This window comes from Peromyscus maniculatus, chromosome 12 (genome assembly GCF_049852395.1).
Source record: "Peromyscus maniculatus bairdii isolate BWxNUB_F1_BW_parent chromosome 12, HU_Pman_BW_mat_3.1, whole genome shotgun sequence".
Lineage (NCBI taxonomy): Eukaryota > Metazoa > Chordata > Mammalia > Rodentia > Cricetidae > Peromyscus > Peromyscus maniculatus.
The window spans coordinates 7,690,761-7,712,969 of NC_134863.1; the positions used below are offsets into that span (position 1 = coordinate 7,690,761).

General features: G+C 43.2%; 1 protein-coding gene across 2 annotated transcripts; it reads left to right on the top strand.

The window, feature by feature from the left end:
- The first annotated feature begins 2,889 nt into the window (after positions 1-2,889).
- On the top strand, positions 2,890-20,616 carry B3gnt5 (UDP-GlcNAc:betaGal beta-1,3-N-acetylglucosaminyltransferase 5). Of its 2 annotated transcripts, XM_076548536.1 has the most exons (4): positions 2,890-3,180; positions 3,339-3,535; positions 6,988-7,092; positions 16,599-20,616. In XM_076548536.1, exon 4 carries the CDS (start codon positions 16,876-16,878, stop codon positions 18,007-18,009), a length of 1,134 nt encoding a protein of 377 aa, XP_076404651.1. In that variant the 5' UTR covers positions 2,890-3,180; positions 3,339-3,535; positions 6,988-7,092; positions 16,599-16,875; the 3' UTR covers positions 18,010-20,616. The 2 variants fall into 2 exon arrangements, with proteins under 2 accessions (XP_076404651.1, XP_006987788.1); XM_006987726.4 differs by lacking the exons at positions 2,890-3,180; positions 3,339-3,535 and adding an exon at positions 3,806-4,179.
- Positions 20,617-22,209: the final 1,593 nt, after the last annotated feature.

A 22,209-nucleotide genomic window follows, 5' to 3' on the forward strand; every position in this document is an offset into this window, starting at 1 on the left:
GGGTCCAGGAACCAAGAGAGCTCCCCCATCTGGATCTCTGGTCTTCAGGAGTCCTCTCTCGGCTCTGCCTTGCAGGCGTGACAGTTACTGGAGCCTCAAAGGGGGTGGTATTTCCAGGTCAAAGCTGGAACGGCTACCCACTACACTTCACCCTCATATTCAGGATGTGAAGATTCTCAACCTAGGCAAGGAATGGGATCATCCTTCAGCGGCAAAATGTCACAGATTGTTATGAACAGATAGCAACAGGGAGGGGGAAAAGCAGATTTTCACCTTTGCGACATCAAAGTCCCATGCACTTTCTGCTTCTCAAAAACACTTTTCTGACATTGCAGTTTACATTGCAGAAAATTGGAATCCAGGAATATAGATGGGGGCAGGGTGGGGGTGAATGGCAATGGAAGAGGTCACCAAGAAACAAAGATGGGAGAAACAACCACCCCAGGAAGACACATGAGTGAGAGGGACTGGAGGGAAGTGGAAGAGGACACAGCAAAAAGTGGGCATTATTGATGCTGTTTTAACTACTGGAATTCCCAAAGATGTGAAACACAGCTGATCCTCTCCTGACAGTGGTGCTGGTGAACAGCCTGGAGCCATCTCTGCCTTTTCTTAAGGTGGCAAGAACTCTCTATAGCGTGTAGGGTAAGGATGGGGATGGCAACCGTCCACCCGGTCCACCCCACCCATCATAGTGCCCAGGTCACTGTGTTCTGCTCATCACTGACACTGAACTGAGTCCTTCCTCACCAAGCAGACAGGTGAGACTCAGGGGATGAGAGAAGCTGGGTAGCTTGCCTGAAATCTCACGAAGAAGCTGATCCAAGATTTCATCTCTCATGGATGCTGGTCGGTTTCAAAACACCAAGCCTGGGATGTTTCTGGATTCATAACAGTGTCTGTAGAGGGCTATATCTGACAATCCTGAAGGCAGATTAAGCTGAATAAGCCAAGTCTGCCACCGTGATAACATAATTCAACTAACTGTGTTAGGCAGAGTTTCAGCATCACTGGCCTCTTCTCTGCTGAGGAATGTAGTAAGTTCTCTTACACTCAGGGCTTAGTGTTCCTTCTACTCTCTGATCCAATCATATCCTCCTCCCCCCTCTACACACACACACACACACACACACACATATGCGCGTGTGCCTTATATGTCCCTTCTAATTCTAACATGCAAAGATCACCCCCTCTTACTTTTAAATGTACTAAGTTAATATTAGTTTTGTTTTTCAGATATTTTCTACAGTTCCTTGGTACACTCCGTATGGTTCAAAGTCTTTTGTATATGAAATTCTAGGGCTCCATGCTCACAAGCAACTACTGTGGACAAGAAAATACACTGACCAATTTCCTCCTATTGCTATTATCTAATTTTATTCCCAACCCATCTCAAAAGCTTCATGCAATCTCTGCCAGTGAAACCATATGTTTCTCTGGAGTACTATGGATTAGGAGCCAGCTGCTCTAGGAAATCTTTCTAGATAGATGAAAGAACCTCCTTTACCTGTCCCCTGGAGTGTGTGTGTGTGTGTGTGTGTGTGTGTGTGTGTGTGTGTGTGTGTAAAATATGTCATAATATATTACATATTTAATATATATTAAATAATAATATAATAATAAAATCTATATACATATACATATGCTGACACATGAAACTAGTTCCAAATAACTGGAAAGGTATAGAGTCCCAATTGAGTATTTGTATATGAACAGAGCATACACATGTGTTTCAGGGGAGGACCGTATGAGGAATTACAGTCAGGATTTGAGAAGTGGGTAATTAACTTTATAGGAACAATGAATGATCCCCTTTATAGATCACTGTCAAACTCTGTGGGGAGTCCCATTACATGAATATTTCTGTTTGTGATCTTCTGGGCAGGCTGACACTAACAGTGAACCATGCCTTGTGTGAGTAATACATGAATACATGAATTTCATGATTGGAAATATGCTGAAGGGCTTTTAAAAACACAATTACAAAATGTCCTAAAATTAGAGTTTGAAACAAGTATGTTGAATGTATAGTTTTAAGCTGATTCAGCAACTACTTTGAACTTGTCACTTTTTACAATAACAAACCCATATTTGGACTTGAAAATTTTGGATTAATTATATTCTGTCCTGTTTTGCAGTTTGTTTAATTACAAAACCGCTCAAAATAGGATCTCTGTTGAATGCTTCTATAAGGAAAGTGTAGCGAGCACATACCCCGGTTACAGGGGAGGAATAATCACTCTTGATTCAGACTTGGTATAACACTCATTTATTCACAGAGTAAGATTACAAGCAATATTCATCCTGTCTTCCAAATGGAAACAGAAGTACCTCTCCAAGTGTACAGGTCCGGACTCGCCACATCTGTTCCTCTGGATCTTGGGTCAGCCTTCCTCAGGTCAGCCACGTCTGCACTGGGGACAGGATCTCACATCTCTGGCAGAGGAGAGTCGTCTCTCATGAGGGCCTGATGACTCTGTTGGTCGGGTCTGAGGCTTCATCTTTTATATTCTGTCCTGGCTGGGTTTCTAGTCTTATTCCTGCTTCCACACATAGCTTATAGCTTATCACTACTCCATTCGTGGTTTACTTACATCATTCTATTGCTTATCACTCCTGACCAGGGTTGTTCACCCTAGGCTTTACATGTGTTCCTTACAAAAGGTCTAAAATACCATTTGTCAAACAAGCAACTAGGCACATAAAGAATTTATTTGTTTGCTCCTTTCTCCAGCCTTCTACGGTTTTTGATAATGTCCGGCTGCAGGCTATCCAAACACAGAAGCACATTTGGTCCTCTAATTCAATGAAGTGAGACTTCCGGGAGTCCACCACAGACAGCACTTTAGGGCGGGGCGCATCACCTTCACAAACCGGGCTAGTAGGGCCGGACTGCCAGGCGGGGTGAGATTTGGAAACGACTCCTGGAGTGGGGTGACTGAAACAAGCTGGAGGCTCCGGCGGCAGCGGCGCCCCTCTCTGAGCCAGGACCCCTTGATCTGGCCGGCCCAACTCAGCCGGCTCCAACCGGCTCCAGGAGGGTCTCCGGCGGAGCCCCGCCCCAGCTGCCTGACTTACACCGAATTTTAGTCTTCAAGTTTTGTTCTTGAGACTTTTGTCAGCTTCTGGGAGGAGAGCCGACCTCTGACTGGGATGTTTAGGGACTTGGGTTTGTACTTGGTGAGTTTTGCGATGTGCTCCGCTTGAAAATTACCTGGGTTCTAAGGTAAAAATCAACGGGGAAGCTGGGTAGAGGGGAAGGGTTTGCTTTTAAAACGGACTGTTGCTGTGCTGCCGTGGCTTGATATAAATTCGCGTTTCCTTCCTTTGTTATTTAGGCTCCCAGAAGCTCAAGTCCTGAGGGTCCTGACAAAAGACTGCCAGCCCTTAAGGTTTCTTGCTGGGAAACTAGGACGATCTGAAAGCTGCTGCCCATTCGAAACCTACAGCTCGTAAATGACTACGTGATGCAATGTCCTGGATGAGTGGATCTCCAGTCTTAACCAACGCCGCTCCTAGATGAAAGTATCCGGAGGTCAGTCATCGCCCACTCAGAGTGTGTGCGCTCCCAGCCTGCCACATCCTACTGTGTGAGCCAAGGCCCCTCTGTTGGGGGATTGTACCCTCGTCCTTTGCTTTAGACTGGGACACTCTTGCACCCGCTGCCGAGTCTTAAGTCCCCCGGTGGGCTTGCTTTGTGCGGGCTCTGAGGTCCTCCCGGAGGGCTGCTAGCTCAGAGTACCGCTCGCCGGGACCCGCCCCACCGCGCCTTTCGCGTTCCTGGATTGGGACTGGTCTAGTCTCCGCAAGGCGGGAAGGAGAGAACAGCCTAGTCCACAGGACCGGCGGGCGGGCGGGGGCGTATCAGGGCGAAAAGCATCGGGAAGATGGACCGCTGGCTCTTCAATGGGGGCCGAGGATGCCGGGTCCAGAGGTGCGGAGAGGAAGGGAGCGGGCGGCCGAGCGCCTTTGTTCACTGCGGCCTGTGGGCGTGAGCGCCGAGCGGCGACCACCCCGGCCCAGCTACCGCCTTTGTGCTGCAGCTAGGATCTGGCCGGCAAGGTCCAGTGCAGCCGGTTTCCCGGGTCTGCCTGTGGGGAGAGGCGGCTGTGGCGTCACTGGACCCGACCCAACCCCCGCAAGGCTTCAGGCTGCGTCCGGAGCTTTACAGATGCCAGAGTGAGTTGCTACCCAACGCCTTGGTGCGGTTTGCACATGGGGAGGCGGCGGGGGAAGCTGACCGCACTTTGGACTAGTTACTTCCTGGGGAAAAGGGGGAAGGGGGTACAGGCTGGTAGGGAAAACGGGAAGTTCTTCCCAATAAGAAGCTCCTGGCTACTTCTATTTCCTCTTAAAAATACCAGATTTTATTTTGCGTGCTAGTGGATTGATTGCTCAGATATCCATAGGTAAAAGTAACAACTTTTGATTCACATTCTTTGCAGCAGTCCTGGGTTTCCTAGGCTACGGGCCATGTTACAGGGACACAGCTGCCACCACATGGAGGGTTGGTGGTGTTGGAGCTAATATTTAGGGTAACTTTCTGGTGAAAGTACATCCGTTAGAATTGGATTTGTTCCTCTGTGCCTGTATTTTGGGAAACAGTCTGATCCCAAGGGGCAGGAATGCCGGGGAGAGTGATATGAGAAATCTGAAACTGACCCAGAAAAGGATGATTGAGGGTAGCGGTGCAGACATGACTCCACCCTGAACAGGGTGGTAATTAGCAAGCAGCTGATAAGGTCTGGATTTTATCAAAAGAGGACTGTAAGGCTCTGGGTTCAATCTCTAGCCCAAGGGGAAGGGCTTCTCAAAAGAAACATGTGGAAGATGGGGGGTTATTTTTAATGTAAGATAAATTCAGTACCTGAGGGGCTTCCATCATATACTTTCTCTCTCTCTCTCTCTCTCTCTCTCTCTCTCTCTCTCTCTCTCTCTCCCTCTCCCTCTCCCTCTCCCTCTCCCTCTCCCTCTCCCTCTCCCTCTCCCTCTCCCTCTCCCTCTCCCTCTCCCTCTCCCTCTCCCTCTCCCTCTCCCTCTCCCTCTCCCTCTCCCTCTCCCTCTCCCTCTCCCTCTCCCTCTCCCTCTCTCCCCTCCCTCCTTCACCTCCCTGTCCCTTGCTCACCCTCCACGCGCCCACCTATCCTTACTAAGCACTGATCAAAGACGAGGCTGACTCTGCACCCATCAGTCATCCAAGGGTTCACTTATGACACTTAGTATTTCCACAAGTGTTATGACGGGTGCGTCCTCTAACTCACAGGATCCCCGGGGTCCTTCCTAGGGAACTGGGAGCTGAAAGATGAGTAAGGCACATAGATGCTTATAATTGCTTTGCTTACAGAGAAATTTCAGAAGATGGGAAAGGATTTTCAAAATGAAATCTAGGCCCTATTGAATAAAAAAAAGAAAAAGTACTTACATATTTCATTAAAATCTGAATCGAATCTCTATAAGAACAAAATATATATAAACAGATTTGTAGTGAAAGTCCATAGGTTTCTAATTCTCAGATATAGAACAGCTTGGATAATAACTCAAGGGTTTCTAAATGGGTCATCTTTTAAAATGGGTCACTTTGGATAGGATCATTGCACTTGCTGACTTACAAATTGTAAAGGGTTGAGTTCTGTCGGCAGCTCAAGTGCATTCAGATTTGCATTTCAGAACATATATTGAAAGAAACTGGGAGAAAGCCAGAAGATAGTCTTTTCCCAAAGTTTCAAGGTGCTACAAGTTACAAGTTACTGATGTGCTAGGGATTTTATATGTGCTCAGAAGAGCAGATCGAAGCCAATTATCCAAAGAGTTCCTCCATTGAACATCAAATCTCTGCCAGCAAAGATGTAGAATGGTGTGAATCTAGAATTACTTACAATAAACAGTACACATCACAGTACACAGTATACATTAATATATATTAATTATATATGATAATTATACCTGTTATATATATATATATATTCCCATATACTCCATGTTTAAGAATCTTTATATTTAAAGAAGCTTGATCAGATAAGATATGAACTTTGAATAAATAAAATTACTTTTTTATATTCAACACTGTGAATTTAAACGCTGCCTTTGGATTGGTCTTGTACCAAAATTTATCTTCTATAGTGAATTATTTAACACTAAAAAGCAAGTATACAGCCAGGCGGCGGCGGCGCACGCCTTTAATCCCAGCACTCGGGAGGCAGAGGCAGGCGGATCTCTGTGAGTTCAAGGCCAGCCTGGGCTACCAAGTGAGTTCCAGGAAAGGCGCAAAGCTACACGGAGAAACCCTGTCTCGAAAAACCAAAAAAAAAGCAAGTTTACTCCACAAAAACAGCTTGCTACCACGTGTGTAGGCAATACAATTCCAAAAGTAAAGTTCAAGATTTTGTGATAACATACAATCTACCTAAAATTTCATATAATATCACTCTTTCCACTTTCCCACAACCTTTTCTATAACTGCCTGATAGCACTCTAAGCAAAATAAGCTAACAGGCTGACTCTACGGAGGTTTCAGTCTCCCTAACTGACAAGGCTTTATCTGGCCTCTGCATCATCGTCACTGAAAGACATCTTCAGTACCTGGATGGTCCTTGGCATTCTTTCTGGTCAAGGATAATAGACACCATGATTGGTCAGTAATGACCTATTAGATGGCTGTTAGCAATCAATATTTTAATAAACTCATATCCACCTAATACTTTTTGGGAATATAACAGTTTTTGAAAAGTTGATACCTGCCTGGAAACATTAGCCACCATTAACAATCTGTGTTAAAGACCCATGAATGGTTTCTAGAGAAGGAAAATTAATGTATATAAAGCAAGTGATGTGACCCCCACTTTTAAATTATGTCAGATGATCCTCAGAATACACTAGTACCTGGTTCAAAAGCAAGTCAAGTGCATATGATGAGTGAAATACAGAGACCAAATAAATGCATTTTTTTTCCATTCTAAAATTCTAGAGTCTTCTGTTCTCTCTCATCAGGTCCAGATTTCAGGTTGCAGCAGTATACTTACTGATTCTTTGGTGGAATATCAAACTTTGAAACATCTCTGAAGTCACCCCCAGCATCCTGACTGACCTCTTCAGGTATGTGACTAGTTCATATCTGTTACATTCATTCAATGTAGATATTACTTACTTCTCAGGGCTACCCAGAGCAAGGCATGTGCTTCCTAAAAGGTGACGTAGTACTGTACATCATTGCTCGGTGAAGACACATCTATACTCTTATGTTTACACTATCATTTTGTCCTCTGTGTGGCAAACTCTCAATCAAATGGTGCTTCTAGATGCCCATAAGCAGATGGACACCCGGCATAAGATGCTCAGCATCCCTGTATGCCTGATCTTACTGTGACTGAGCCCAAGCTCTCCTCTCTGATCTCCTTTTGACGTCTTTTTCCCTTGCAGTAGGGGCCTGCAGCTGATTTGCTGTTCCTCACTTACCTACATTGTTTCTTTCTGTGTGCTTTGAAAGGGCTGTGCTTTGTCTTGCTAGAAAAGCCTTGCTTCCTACTCCTCAGCTCCACCCCAAAAAGCAGCTGAAGGGCACTCAGTGCACATTCTTTCTTGGCTCTGGGACTGCTTCTCTGCTCTTCCCAATGTATGAACTCCAGGTCTTACTCCAGGTCCTGTTCACCGGCCACCTGTCCTCATTCTCCACCTTCTCCCCCTTGCTTCTCATCTCAGAGGGGAGCCCTTCCCTACAGGACTCTTGATTTAGCAAATCCAATACCTTGGTGATATCAGATTCATTGCCTCTGACTTCTTTTACCAACTGAATTCAACATTTCAGATGTAGCTTGGTGAATATTTTTTTCTTTATCCTAAGAAATCTCAGGAGTGTTTGGGGAAAAAATGCCAAATTTTTGAAATCCTAGGTTCAGACAAAGCAGTCATTGTGTGTGAAGAAGCATCCTGGTGACGTTGGGAGTGGTAGCAGTTTTTACTGTGTTTTATATCACATTGAAGGGATGAACATTCAACACCTGACATGTGAACTTGTACCTTTGAGTCATATTTTGTCTATAAACTTTATGATAGGTAACTGATTTACATCTCTGAATTATGCTCTCCTTTTGCCAGTCATTTTATGAGCCAACTTTGAATATATCTTTTAAGTTTTGCTTGCCCTTACTCTGGATGAAATTGTTGAGACAGCTTTTAAAAAAAAAAGGAATAATTTCTAAGGCTAGGGTGTGACTCCCTGTGTGGTATGACTGCTCAAGTTTCAGTTTACCAGGTATTTCCCGATCAAATTCTTCCTTCAAATATCCTCTGAACTACCTCTCCTCTTCTTCTCTCCTCCCTGCTTCTTTCCTCAACCCTCCTCCTCCACATTGGGTGGCTATCCCTCGACTCTCTGGTATTCTTCTGAGAAAGGACTATGCATATATAGGACACAGTCTCATTGTTAGGGTCCGGGAGAAGCCCCCAAGAAAGACCAACGGTCACGTATGCAACTTAGCAAGAGCGTTTATTTTCAGCGTGTTGGGGTGGCAAATAGCAACCCCCAAAGAAGGTCGTAAGTACCTTTTAAACGGAGTTAAGGGAATTCCAGGGAGGAGGGATTAATCTGGTGCTGATTGGTGGAGGAAAGATGAGTCTGGGAGCTGATTGGTGGGAGGCTGCAGTGGTTAGGGGCCTATTGGTGGTGGTAGGGGTAGGAAAAGCTATCTTTAGCTAGCAGAAGTTGTGGGGGGGGGAGCATCTGCTGAGTCAGCAGAGGGGGCTTCAGGGCACCTACTAAGCCAGCAGGAGTCTGGGGTCCCCTGTTGATTGATTGCCCCTAAGTTGGGGTTTTCCTGAGAACTGCTTGCTCAGCTCCAGCCTGTTCTAGTGAACCAAAACTAAGGCCTGGTCCATGTCAGGGCTGCTAGGGGAGCCTGTCAGGGCCCTGGTTTGGCCACCTAGTCCTCTCACCCATCACATCAGTTGGCCTGTTGTTTACTGATACTGGGACCGAGTTAAAGGGGGTGGGGGAGATCTGTGCCCTTGCAGAGAAGAGAAAAGGTTCTTAGTAAAGAAAGCGTGTTTTTAAAATCCTGTAGATGGTAGAAAGTCATGTGACTGCAGATTCCACGTGGCGTAACAGCTTTCTTTGCTTCCCCGTTGCTTCCCTTGGCCTTGCCCAACCTGCTTCCCTGTTCTGTCATGTTTGTGGGAACTGTGGGAAGAGCCAGGCAGGAAGAAAGGACAGTGAACAGTTGGAACATGGGTCTGGAAGTTCTGAAGGTTGAGTGGTTATCCTAGTATCTCAGTGCCCCGGGTTATTCCTCTGTGAACATGGAGAGTTCTTTTCTCTCCCCTGGGTTGTTCCTACGCTTACAGAGTTAGCAGTCACATGAAGCACTTAGAATAATGCCTGTTATGGATAGAACATACCCCTGTTAGTAGCTGCTGACAGAGGGGGAGTTTCTGTTTTTACCCAGAAAACAAAACAAAATGACAACTGGTGGCACTGAAGGACTTTGTTTAGAATAGCCAAGCATCCCTGTCTGCAGCGTCTTTTTCTGCCCCACCAGCCAGCTCCCAAATAATGACACGGAGACTTCTTATTAATTATAAAAGCTCAGCCTATCGCTTAGGCTTGTTCCACTAGCTCTTATAACTTAAATTAACCTGCTTTTATTAATCTATGTTCTTACCATGTGGCTTTCTACCTTTCTTTCATTTTGTATTTCCAACTCCCTCCATGTCTCATTGGTATCTCCTCTGTGCCTTGACTATATCCTCCCACTTATATATATATATATCTCCTCCTGGAAGTCCCACCTATACCTCCTGCCTAGCTATTGGCGGTTCAGCTCTTGACTAAGCCAATCACAGCAATATATCTTCACATTGTATACAAATATCCCACAATACTTGTCAACTCAAACAATTGTGTTGCAAGAATGAGTTTAGAAAGCCAAACTTAAGAAAGTAAATGTTCAACCTGAAACTTTCTTCATACTTTTATCTCAAATTCTACATACTCAAACTAGTTACAAGGAAGTTTTAGTGATAAGATAAACCATCATGCATCTCTCTAATTCCATGCTACCAGTTCCTAGCAAAGCCTTAGAATCCATCTTCGCCCATTTCTTCATTCGATATTTCTGTCTTCAGTTCTCCTGTGACCAGCAAATGGATCTAGCCCATGTTTAACAAAAAGAAACATAATTTAGTTTACCAAGGTGGAGACCTTACAACTAGATCACCACATAGACTGTACAATGCAAACCCCTGTGTCCCTGACATCCATTCTTGCTAAATTGGAACCTAAAGTCTTTGGGCTGACGCTGAAGAGCTAACTGTGAACGCGTTCCTTACTGAAGGTTAAGGACTTCAAACGGCTTCTAAATTTTGCCAGTGGCTTGAGCTAAAGTCCTATGACCAAATTCACAGGCACAAAAACAACTAAAGGCAAATGTTGGATAATTTTTCCCTTTTTTTTATAGCACTTACATTAGAAATATTCAAACCTGAATTAAAGAAGAACTTGTTTGGCGCCCCCACTACCCACACGTTAACCACATCTTAATTGTCTAACGAGGTACCCTTCAAAATACCTCCATTAGCCGTCACCTTGTCGTCCCCACTTTTCTCCTGTCCCAGAGTTCTCCTGCACACACCAGTCTTTCTGCTTTTCTTGCCCTGTGAAATGCCTCAACCCTACCTCAGTGAGCTAGTCTTCCTCCAGTGAGTGATACTTGAAATCCCGTTTCAGTCCTTTCCTTCCTTCCCCATCCCAAGCATTTATCAGGCTCTACAGGGATTTTGCTTTTGCTGACAAGATCTTCTTTACTCTTTCTTTATCCAAAGGTCTGTGTGCTGTAGGTTCAATCTCCAGCTGGCTGTAGTAAGAAGTAGTGGAGCTTTGAAAGGTTGAGGCACGGGGAGATTAGGTCATTGGAGGTGGCCTTCCAAAAAATTAGTGCTGTTCTCATAGAGATAGTTCCCTTGAGAGTCTGTTGTTACGAGGTAAGGCCACACCACTTATATGGCCCCTTCTGAAGATAGCTGTTCCCTCTTTTCTTCCATGTTGTGACATGGCCAGTGGCCAAATATATAGGACTGTTTGATATTGAATTTCCAGCTTTGCAAACTGGGGACCAAGGCAACCTCCTTTCTTCATGAGTATCCAGCTTCGAGTGCTTTGCTATAGCAACAGAAAACAGACAGATGCACATTCCTCACGTCCATCCTGCCTCACAGTAATTATAGCATCCCTACTGCATCCTGCGTTGATATAAGACCCAGATAAACTGGTCTCCAGCTAAACTAATACATTGATGTGCTGGTCATGAGGGATTGTGTGTCTGCAACAGTACTGTGAAATTAATCCTGTTTGCTCAAACTTAATATACTGAACAAGAGAGCCATTGCTACAAAAGAGAGGGAGGGAGGGAGGGAGGGAGGGAGGGAGGGAGGGAGGGAGGGAGGGAACACGCAGTTCTTTCCTTTCTCTCTGAAAACGAAGATCATCATCCTTCCTGCATCCACCTAGCATAGCAGGTCATCTTAGCCTTTCCTGAAACCCCTAAAGAATCTTCTCCCAGCTCACTGTGTGTTGTACCTGCAGTTGGCTTACTCCAAAGTAATGAGAGAGTGCATCACCATTGTGTACACAGAAATTATAGTGTCTGTGGGAACAATGAGTCTTACCTCAAGCGGACTATAAATGCTATGAGTAAAAAGATCAGAAATTATCACACCATGTTCATCTACCAGACCTGGATTGCACATATCCATGCCACACCCCTCCACCGTGCCTGGCTTGTCCATATCATACCATGCCCTTTTACTGTTTCTGGCTTGCACAGTGCACACTCACATGCTGCAGGGTTAGCTAGAACACTAAAAACTGCGGTTGTTTAACTTGAACTTAAACTGCAAATATCACTATCTTGGTTTAAATTTCAAAATCTTTATTTTTGCATATTGCAAAAGTAAACTCAACAAGAAAATGGGTTGATAAGGCGAAATATTAAAAAATCATGTGTTATTATTGGGAAACTTGTAGCTGCTTGACACTCTAACTGTAGCTTTTTTTTTTTTTTAGAAGTTTAAAGAGCTCTTTTTTTTTCTGAATAAATATTCTTTTAAGTCATTGAGAAGCACAGCTCCCTGACTCAGAAGTATTTTAGGAGATGTCTGTCACCTTGTTCTGCTTATTTAAAAACAGAATTGAAAGATTTTGTTTTTATTTGTGTGTATGCATGCCTCCTGTCTTGATCAGTGTGTGTGTGTGTGTGTGTGTGTGTGTGTGTGTGTGTGTGTGTGTGTGTGTGTGGTGGGTATGGTATTGGGGATTGAGTGTGGGTTCTCTTAAGAGAGGCAAAGACTCCTAACCTCTGAACCCCTAATGTTCTACTGTTGTTCTTCATTTTTCTGATTACTTTTTTAAAAAGATAAAGTTCCTTTCTCCAAAATAGAAACAAACTGGAGTTGTAGTACACAGCCTTGCCTGTTTCCCTCTAAGCTATTCTTTCTAGCACTCTGCTCCATGTTTCCAGTAAGCTCTGAAGTGATCTGTAATTTTTAGTTCCCTCGGGTAACGTTACATGGATGGTCACCTCTAATGTACAGACGTGAAGGCTTCTCAAGGTTACACAATAAGTCTGGCTGGGTACAGAGGTGACCCTTGCTTCCAGTTTATTGGTTATCACTGTGTTGCAAGTGGGGACTGAACTTAACACTTGTTTCATGTTTTCTGAAAGGCCCCACATTTTCTTCCACCCAATGAACCAACTTGTGGGCTTCTCTTCAGTGACTTTCCCTGCGTTCCAGATGTAAACTAAGTGATGTGCTGAAAGCAGATGTGAGGTGCTGTGAGGTAGAGAGAAGTGAGAGAACCTGTTTTTGAAGAGTTGGGGGAGCATTGCTCAGTCCTGTTCATGGGTCTAGATGGAGGCAAATGCTTCTGCTCTCCTGTGGGCTGGGAGATGCTTCCCACGGCTGCTCTACTCGGAGGACTTAGAAAAAAGGTATGAAATAAACAAATAGTTTACCTTTCCTAAATCTTCCTCTAATCACACCAATACTCTCAGAGAGATTTGGTTATAGTGTATATAAATAGTGAATCCACGTTTGACTCTGGTGATGAGTAGAAGAAATTTCATTCCCAAACCTCACATGATTCACCAAACGCAGTGGTCTAGGTTGCTGGCTTTGTCATTTTTTCAGAACTGTTTTTTGACTAATTGGGGTCTACTTAGAGTATTGGAAAAAATGTAGAAACATAAGGTAAATATATAGACATCATAGAGGAATAAAATGATTTTTATAGACCAGTTACTATGTTAGCAGCAGCAATAGAACACCAAGCTGAGTCAGGATCCTGATTCACCCTAGGGATCTAGTATCTTTGGTGAGTCAGGCATGCATTTGAATTCATTCAAATGCTTGGAGGAGTGGGCTCCCAAGCTGACACTCTCCCAAGCTCAGGCTTGTAAATGAACTTGGTAAGGATAAACTGGCCAAGGTAACTCACAGGTAGGAAGTTGGTTGTGCCTATATTTTGTGTGTGTTGGTGTGTGTGTGTGTGTGTGTGTGTTTTGCCTACATTCATGTCAGTGCACCACACGTATGCAGTGCCTTTGGAGGCCAGAAGAGGACATTGGGGTCCCTGGAACCAGAGTTAGAGGTGATCTGCAGTGTGGGTGCTGGCAAGCTGGAAGAGCTCTTAAATCTCTACTTCTGTACCTCCTTACATTCCAAAAGTTAGTGTATTATTCCTTTCCTCATTGCTATGACAGAAGAGCTGCCAAAATCAACTTAAGGAAGGAAAGGTTCACTTTGATTCACAGTTTGAGGGTGCTGTCCATCATGGCAGAGAAGTCTCGGCAGCAGAAAGACGAGGCATGGGTCATGTGCATCTACTGTCAGCAGCAGACAAAAGCTCACGCTGGTCTTCTGCTTGCTCCCTCTTTTTTTTTTTTTTTTTTTTTTTTTTTTTTTTTTTTTGTTGCTGTTGTTTGTTCGTTTCTTTTTAGAAACAGGGTTTCTCTGTGTAGCTTTAGAGCCTGTCCTAGAACTCACTCTGTAGACCAAGCTGGCCACGAACTCAGAGATCCACCTGCCTCTGCCTCCGAGTGCTGGGATTAAAGGTGTGTGCCACTACCGCCTGCTGCTTCCTCTTCTTTTTTATTCAGTGGAGGACTCCATCCACTGGACATGCCTAAAGGTTTGTCACCTAGGTGCTTCTAGACCCTGAAGAGCTGACAGTCAGTATTAATGATCACATTTACCAACCTTTGTTCTCTTCCTAGGTCTGTTGAAGTAGAAACTATAGATTTGTTCCAACTGAAAGTGTGCCTATACTTCTTAAACGCTGATTGATAGTGCTGTAAAGGATTCAGCCATCAGGGATTATCTATTACCTCAATTTATGTCTCCAGGTTCTTTACAATATATTGTGAAGAAGGCAAAACACCCTTGCTTTTGGCCTTCATAGGCATTTTTATCTGAATGATCACAAACAAGACATTGCCCCTAAGTGAAAGTTATTTTGCAAACTTTCAGCAGAACCCAGCATCAGAAACTAGTGTTTCTTGCTGTTTTTCTCACCTTCTTCAGAGCTTTAAATCAAGACATGATAAGCACATGGAAGAGTAGGAAGGCATCACCATACTGATCTGTTCTTTGGAGCTGGGCATTCAGCCTTTTCAAAATCAAGCCCATTAACATTGCATCCTTGAATGCATACAACATAAGACTCACACCTACTGCTTTCTGTGTACTCTGCTTTTATTTTTCCTTCTGCAGTTGTGGCTTACTAAGCAGTTTTTGCAATTTTTAAAGCTACATCCTACCATGTTGTGCTACCCATGTTGATTAGCTGTGAACAAGCCTTAGTGGGACTTGCTTTAGTCCCCTCTTTTGGACGTTTCTCATGACTGGCCCTTGTAGTTACTACCCTAACTAGGAGCAGAAGTGGGGAATGGGAAATAGAGCAGGATCTGAAAATCCAGAGAGGAACGTAAGGCAGTGTCACAACTGGAGTTAGGCTCCTTCGCTGGGGTTCTCAGTGTGGGCAGTTGTTTTTATGTCAGTGTCTAGGATGGAGGTACAAGACTACAAGTCTCCAGGCACAAAGTAAGATTTTGCCCTAGAACTTATGCTGTGGGCCTGCAATCATTCTGCTTCTATTCTCCCTCCTAATCCTAACCAGTATCCAGGATCTATATCTGCCACCCCGGTGTGGGAGCAAATACATTCCTAGGAACAAGTGAGGAACATCTTTGACACAGTGGGTGAACTTTAGTTCAAACTTCTAGCCGAAGGATGCCTGTAGAACTTGGAATGTGCACACACCATGCTGTGAGAGTGGGCGCATGCCAATCCACTGTATTGCTGGTGCAAAGAACAGGCAGTGTACAAGAAATAGCCAGTAATTCGACAGTGTCCAACAGTGTGATAGAATGGCTGAAGAGGTAGATTCAAAAGGATCTTAGATGTCATGCTAACTCATAACCTAGGCTCTGTCTTGTCACTAGCTGGTGGGCAGGTCTGAGGGGTTTGATGTGTTCATTTGATGTCATGGTTATGTCAGAGTTTTGGAAAGCTCACTCTGACTAGTGGTAAGGGCATCCTTGAGTCTGTGCCCTAGTCTGGATGAGAAGCGATGATGACCCAAAGGGGGAAAAGACACTGAGATGAAGTGTCTTGTGGGATTAAACAATTGGAGATGGGACTAAAGGCAAAGGAAGACTTTCAAGCTCTGGTGTAGATGGATAAAGTAATTTTGGGCACCAAAATAAAAAAAGTAAGAAAAAAAATGGAAACAATAATTGTTAAGGAAGAAGACTGAATAATATGTTCAAATTAGAAGATCCCTGTGTAATTGGGTAAATTATCTGACTCTCTCTTTCCCTACAAATTTATGCATACTCAGATTTGCTCTGATGAAGACTGAGTTTACTGGTACTTTCCTAGTTTCTCTGGGTTCATGGTAAGATGCATGATACAGTACAACAGACAGAAAGTGGCCAGCAGTCCATTAGTGTTCACAGTCCCTGGCCACAAAGAGAGACTTGGTAGTTCCAACTTCCCCATTTAGAACATATTAAATATGAAGTGCCTGTTGAGTTTCTCCACAATAAAGTACATGTAAGGAGGCTGCCTGTACAGATTTGAGACTCACAAAGTAATCTGAGAGTTTGGAAATTGCTTTTGAAAAGCAAATCTTAACTCCCTGACTGTGAACCTTGATATTTTTAAAAGGAAGTTTATTCTTTCTTATTCCTGGTATGGGGGAGTTTTAATGGAACTTTACTGAGGAATTTAATGTTCAGCTAATGCTTTGCCTTTATCTATATAACTACTTAGAGCCTGACTATATACGCACACTTGTAGCATTTAAATTGTAAATATACGAGATGACAGCTATTGGGGGAGTAGGGGCTCTTTCTTTTTTAAGAGTAGGAAGAGACAAAGTTGCCAAGTATTTCCCCCTGTTCTGTTTTCTTTTTTAATATTGCTTATTAAATGCTAATGCCACAGATATTTTTATGATAACCAACCAGGTCACATTTGGCTTCAGAGACAAGGAGTAATCTTTTCTTTGGGTAACTCAGTGACACATCCACATGTTGTTCTTTTGGTAGGGCCACAGTGCGTGTCCATAGGAAGAACCACCTGGAGGAATTGCATGAGGCTGCACCCAGGATTTAACGAGGAACGCCAGGGTGGACAAACTTGGACATGTCAGTGTCGCCCTTCTATAGTGCTCCATTCTTTTGCAGTCCCAGAGAAATGTTGCTAGAAGAGAATATTATGTGGAATGAGGCCTTCCCCCATGTTTTATGACGAACATCTATTCTACAAATACCACGTGCTCTAGTCTGGAAGAAGCAAGCCGCCATTTACAACAGACCTGAGAACATGAGAATGTTTGTTAGTGGCAGAAGAGTCAAAAGATGGAAATTTTTTCAACTGTTTGCCACTTGCTTTATATTAAGCTTCATGGTTTTTTGGGGCCCGATCAAAAACCACATTGTGAACCATATGAAGGCCTACTCCTACAGATACCTCGTGAATAGCTATGACTTTGTGAACGATTCCCTTTCTCTCAAGCACAGCTCCGAGCAACCTCACTTCCCGTACTTGATCAACCACAAGGAGAAGTGTCAGGCTCAAGATGTCCTCCTCTTATTGTTTATAAAGACTGCCCCTGCAAACTATGACAGACGTTCTGCAATCAGAAAAACGTGGGGCAGCGAGAGTTACGTTCAGTCCCGACTTAATGCCAACATCAAAATTCTGTTTGCCTTAGGAACTCCTGCTCCACCAAAGGGAGACGAGCTGCAAAAAAGACTGATTTGGGAAGCTCAGGTGTACAAGGATATAATTCAGCAAGATTTCGTTGATTCTTTCCACAATCTTACTTTAAAATTGCTCCTTCAGTTCAGCTGGACAAATACCTTTTGTCCACATGCCAAGTTCCTGATGACTGCCGATGATGACATATTTATCCACATGCCAAACCTCATTGCATACCTTCAAGGGCTAGAGCGGATGGGTGTTCGGGACTTTTGGATTGGTCATGTTCATCGTGGTAGCCCTCCCATTAGGGATAAAAGCAGCAAATACTACGTTCCCTACGACATGTACCACTGGGCAGCTTACCCCGACTACACGGCAGGGGCAGCCTATGTCATCTCCAGCGATGTCGCTGCCAAAGTCTACGAGGCGTCACAGATGCTGAATTCCAGTCTGTACATAGATGATGTGTTCATGGGCCTCTGTGCCAACAAAATGGGGATAGTGCCACAGGACCATATGTTTTTTTCTGGGGAAGGGAAGGTTCCGTATCATCCTTGCATCTATGAAAAGATGATGACATCTCACGGACACTTAAAAGACCTGCAGGACCTCTGGAGGGAGGCTACGAATCCTAAAGTAAAGAACATTTCAGGAGGGTTTTTTGGTCAGATATACTGCAGGTTGATTAAGATAGTTCTTTTCTGCAATTTCATTTACAGGAGTCCGTACCCTTGTAGGGCTGCATTTGCCTGACAGCACTTGAAGGCTGCACTGTGTTCACTCTCACTGAGCCAAACTTGGAGGGGGAAAAAAATCTATAAACGTTCCTCTCTACCCCAAGTAAAATAAACTGAAGGCAAAGAGATCATTCCAAATCCCAGGGGATTAAATGTTTGCGTGATTACAGAAACAAGTCAGTGTAAGGTCGAATTCATAGTTTAAAATTGTTTCAAGGACTTCAGATTTTAAAAGATTTAGAGCATGAGCAAAGGCAAAAGTAAAGCAAAGTTCAGGTTCTCACTTGGTGCCACATGTGTCTCTGAGGCGTGGAGAGCAATTGCCATGCCTTGGTATCAAAACAGTGGTTTGGGGGAAATACCTAGCAAATGGATAATGGAGCATTGCTAAGAAATTAATATATCTTTAGAACAAGCATTCTAATTTATTTTTATTAAAGAGTACTTAGTGGGGATGGGCAGGTGGTAGAGAAGAAAAGTATACCAACCTGAAGAAAGTTTCATTCTAATGAGGACATAGAGGAAAATGTCTACAATCCTGGCACAATTGAATCACTTAACATTGACATTCCTACCGCTATTTATCTAGATAGTTCTGGCACCATTTAAAATATATCGCTTTCTCAAATTTATTTTTTTTTTTTTTGAGACAGGGTTTCTCTGTGTAGCTTTGCGCTTTTCCTGGGACTCACTTGGTAGCCCAGGCTGGCCTCGAACTCACAGAGCTCCACCTGCCTCTGCCTCCCAAGTGCTGGGATTAAAGGCGTGCGCCACCACCGCCCGGCTTCAAATTTAATTTTTAACATAAAATTTGAAAAAGTCATCAGCTCTGCCCTCACCAGGACACTATGTAGACTTTCTCTAAAATTATCAAACAGGAGTAGTTCCTGGCCCCTGAGGGCCTTCTCTAGAGAGAAATTACCGTCAGCTCCAATAAGCTAGCTTTAATTTAATGAATTATTCAACGGGTTTTAAAGCATTAAATACTGGCCTTTGCTTAAGGTAGTTGTTTGAATCAGTATACATACTTACATAGAGGAATATAATAATGGAAAATACTTAAAAGAAGGACGGGCGAGGGGTGTAACTCAGCACCCAAAGAGAAAAGGCAAAGACACGTCCAAAGGCCCCTTTTCCTTGTAACTTGACATATTTTAGCTTGGAGTCCAAATCACAGCAGTGATCACTAAAATTAGCCCACCACTTACCGACAGGGTCTTGCAGGCCACAGATGTTGTTCCAAGCACAGACTTATAACTTGACAGTCTTTAATATGCTACCAAGTCTAAATAATCCATCATTTGGCTAAATAACTGTCAGTGATTATCTTTTAAATATTTCAAACATGGCAACAGAGCAAAAGAGTTTGGTAAGTTTGAGCTAAAAGTTTTGGTAAAGCAGCATGTCCTTTGTAACCAGAGGTTTGGCAGATGAAATAAAGTAAATTACACTAATTTTAAAAAGTAGCATAAAAAAATGTGACTATAATGCCAGCAGTGTACCAGCCCTGAAAGGACTAAGCAACGTCCATCCATGAGGACATGCAATGCTGGCCAAAACAGTGACCTCAACAAAAGCAGATGGACCACTTAACCAACCTCAGGCAGAGAGACACGTGCCAGTGAAAGCCCAGCTATCTTTAGGATAGTACTGGAAAAATGTAAAAAAAAAAAAAATTTAAAAATTTCTCAAAATACACAACTAAATGATCCCTGTGTTTTTGCAGGTAGATTTTTTTTTTAATGTTTACAGAAATCTTTGTGAATTTTTCTATTATGAGATTTGAAGCTTGTTTACACTGCTTGGATCATTTCTTACTAACCTCAAGATGTGGTGTTAAACATTCTAAGATAGTTATTTTTAGGGTATATTCAGGGTTTTAGATTATTACAGTTCGGATTTTTCTGATCAACTTTTTTTTTAAAAAAAAAAAAAAGCTAGAAAACAAAAGCATTATCTGAAAAGCAGTTTCATAGTTAATCCTCTCCAGTTGGCCCTTTGGTAACTGCTGGCTTTGGGTTCTTTTGGGTTCCTTGCAACTTTGAGCTGATAAAAGTTGCCACCGGCTGGAAAGCATCTCTCTGTGGCCACAGAGGTGGTCTTGTTTACATCCAGCGCTTCATGAAGCATTTTTCCATTTGAAGACTGAGCTCTCTTGAACTGTGTTCTGTTCCTTTATTTTTGCTTAGAATAGAATGCAACTGGTTTGAAGTCAAAGGAAATATGAAGGTACTTCGTGACTTTTGGAGTTCTTAGGTGATTCCACCATCAGACCCGAAGGCCTGAAAAGTGTTTGTAAACAGAAGAACTGTTCTAACCTTTTAAAAAGGAAAGAAAAATCTTGGTGCTGAAATGTAAGGCTTTTTTTGAAAATGAAAAATAAAATAGAAAAGGAAAACAAACTATTGGCCCAAATGGTCGCTTGAGTAAAAAATGCCTGTACGCCGTATTACTGCTAAAAGTTTCTTACTTCTTAATTGATTTGCATCTTTTTTTTCTTTCAGCTGTTAATTTTATACCAAAATGTTAAATATTTATATTGCGTGAGTTTTGGTCTTGTATGGCAAAATAATTAGGAGGTCTAAAAAAAAGCTATGCTTTCCAATAAATAACTTAAAAACCATCAGTAAAGTGTATTTAGCCTCCTGTGTGGGCATCATTTTGTATATAATCACCTTCTTTTTGATATTGCCCTATTTGTGTTTATATTGCCGCTCTGCTCAGTTTAGAGGATTGTAGCAGGACTCTTAGAGAGTCTTATTAATAAAATCAAACCTGGGGCCAGTTATTGGGGTGAAATGCTGGATGGTCAAAGAGACAGAACAAGCCACAGCTAACCTCACCTGGCCAACTTCTCAGCTGATCTTGTTTCCTCAGACTGGAAGCCTCTGTGTCCTCATATCCAAATGGCTCTCAGCTGAACTGTGCTGCTAGAAGCCTGAAAACAACCAGCCAAATGCTTCTAGTTTGTGGTCCTCACGCCTTATATACCTTTCTGCTTTCTACCACCACTCCCTGGGATTAAAGGCTCGCTTTCTGGGATTAAAGGCGTGTGTCACCAGGCCTGGCTATTTCCAATGTGGCCTTGAACTCACAGAGATCCAGAGGGATTTCTACCTCTGGAGTGCTAGGATTAAAGGTGTGAGTACCACCATTTTCTAGCCTTTGTATCTAGTGTCTGTTCTGTCTCTGACCCCAGATAAGTTTATTAGGGTGCACAATATTTTGGGGAGCACAATACCACCACAGAGAATTGCCAGGTCTTATTATGGAGCTACCTAATGAGGTCTGCTTCTGTGTTTATGGGGAAATGCTGTTTCTTAGTCACTTACTCAGAATGGCATGAAATAAAGAATATGCAGAGTTTTGTACTTGCAAGGCATGCCTGGGATGTCTGTAGTTTGAACCAAAGGTACTTCATCCCTTGGAAGAACTCATTAACTTAAGGTGTATTTTTGCAGCTACAATGAGAATAGGTCCTGTGATCTCTGAATGTGCCTGTTCTCCATTCTTCTGTGGTAATCAACGGGCTTTACATGTCTCCCTGTTCTTCCCAGTTGGTTATGTATCTGTACCAGAACAAGACTTAATTAGCTTTCTTCACACAGTTCCTTTGCTCTGCTTCTCAACTGCTGCTTCCAGTGTGGAACCTAAACTCTTCCATCTGGCTTTAGAAGCCTGATCTATTTATCCCCTGTTAGTTTACTTTGCCCACTCCTGACACCATCACAAATTCCTTTACTGTCTGTCCCTGAGGGTGCTGGGCTCCTTTGTCAAGAGCACTATCTCTGCTTCATGCAGCCAAAGGGGAATGCTCTGAAAAGCTCTGGTTGTAAAAGTCTGGAAGAGCCAAGTCTATATTAATGACATAAGATCACTGCAGACCTCCTGTAGGCCCCTCTCCCCCTGCCAGGCCACAGGGGACGCATGGCACACCTCCAGTCCTCTCTGTTGTCCCTCTTAACCCATCCCCATCTCCTGTAATTATCCACATGTCTCTACAGGTCATTGTAAAGAGAGACAAGAACCTGAAAACTTCAGCATGTGCCTCCTACAGCCTCATCCACACCTGTGACAACTACTACTGATTGTTCTGTTATTTTTTTCTTAACTGTAATGTAAATTCTGACAGTAGAGATTTGGCATATCCAATTACATTGTGATATTCTGGCAAGAAATTTACCTATGGAAAGATTGTTCAAAGCCCTTCATGGGT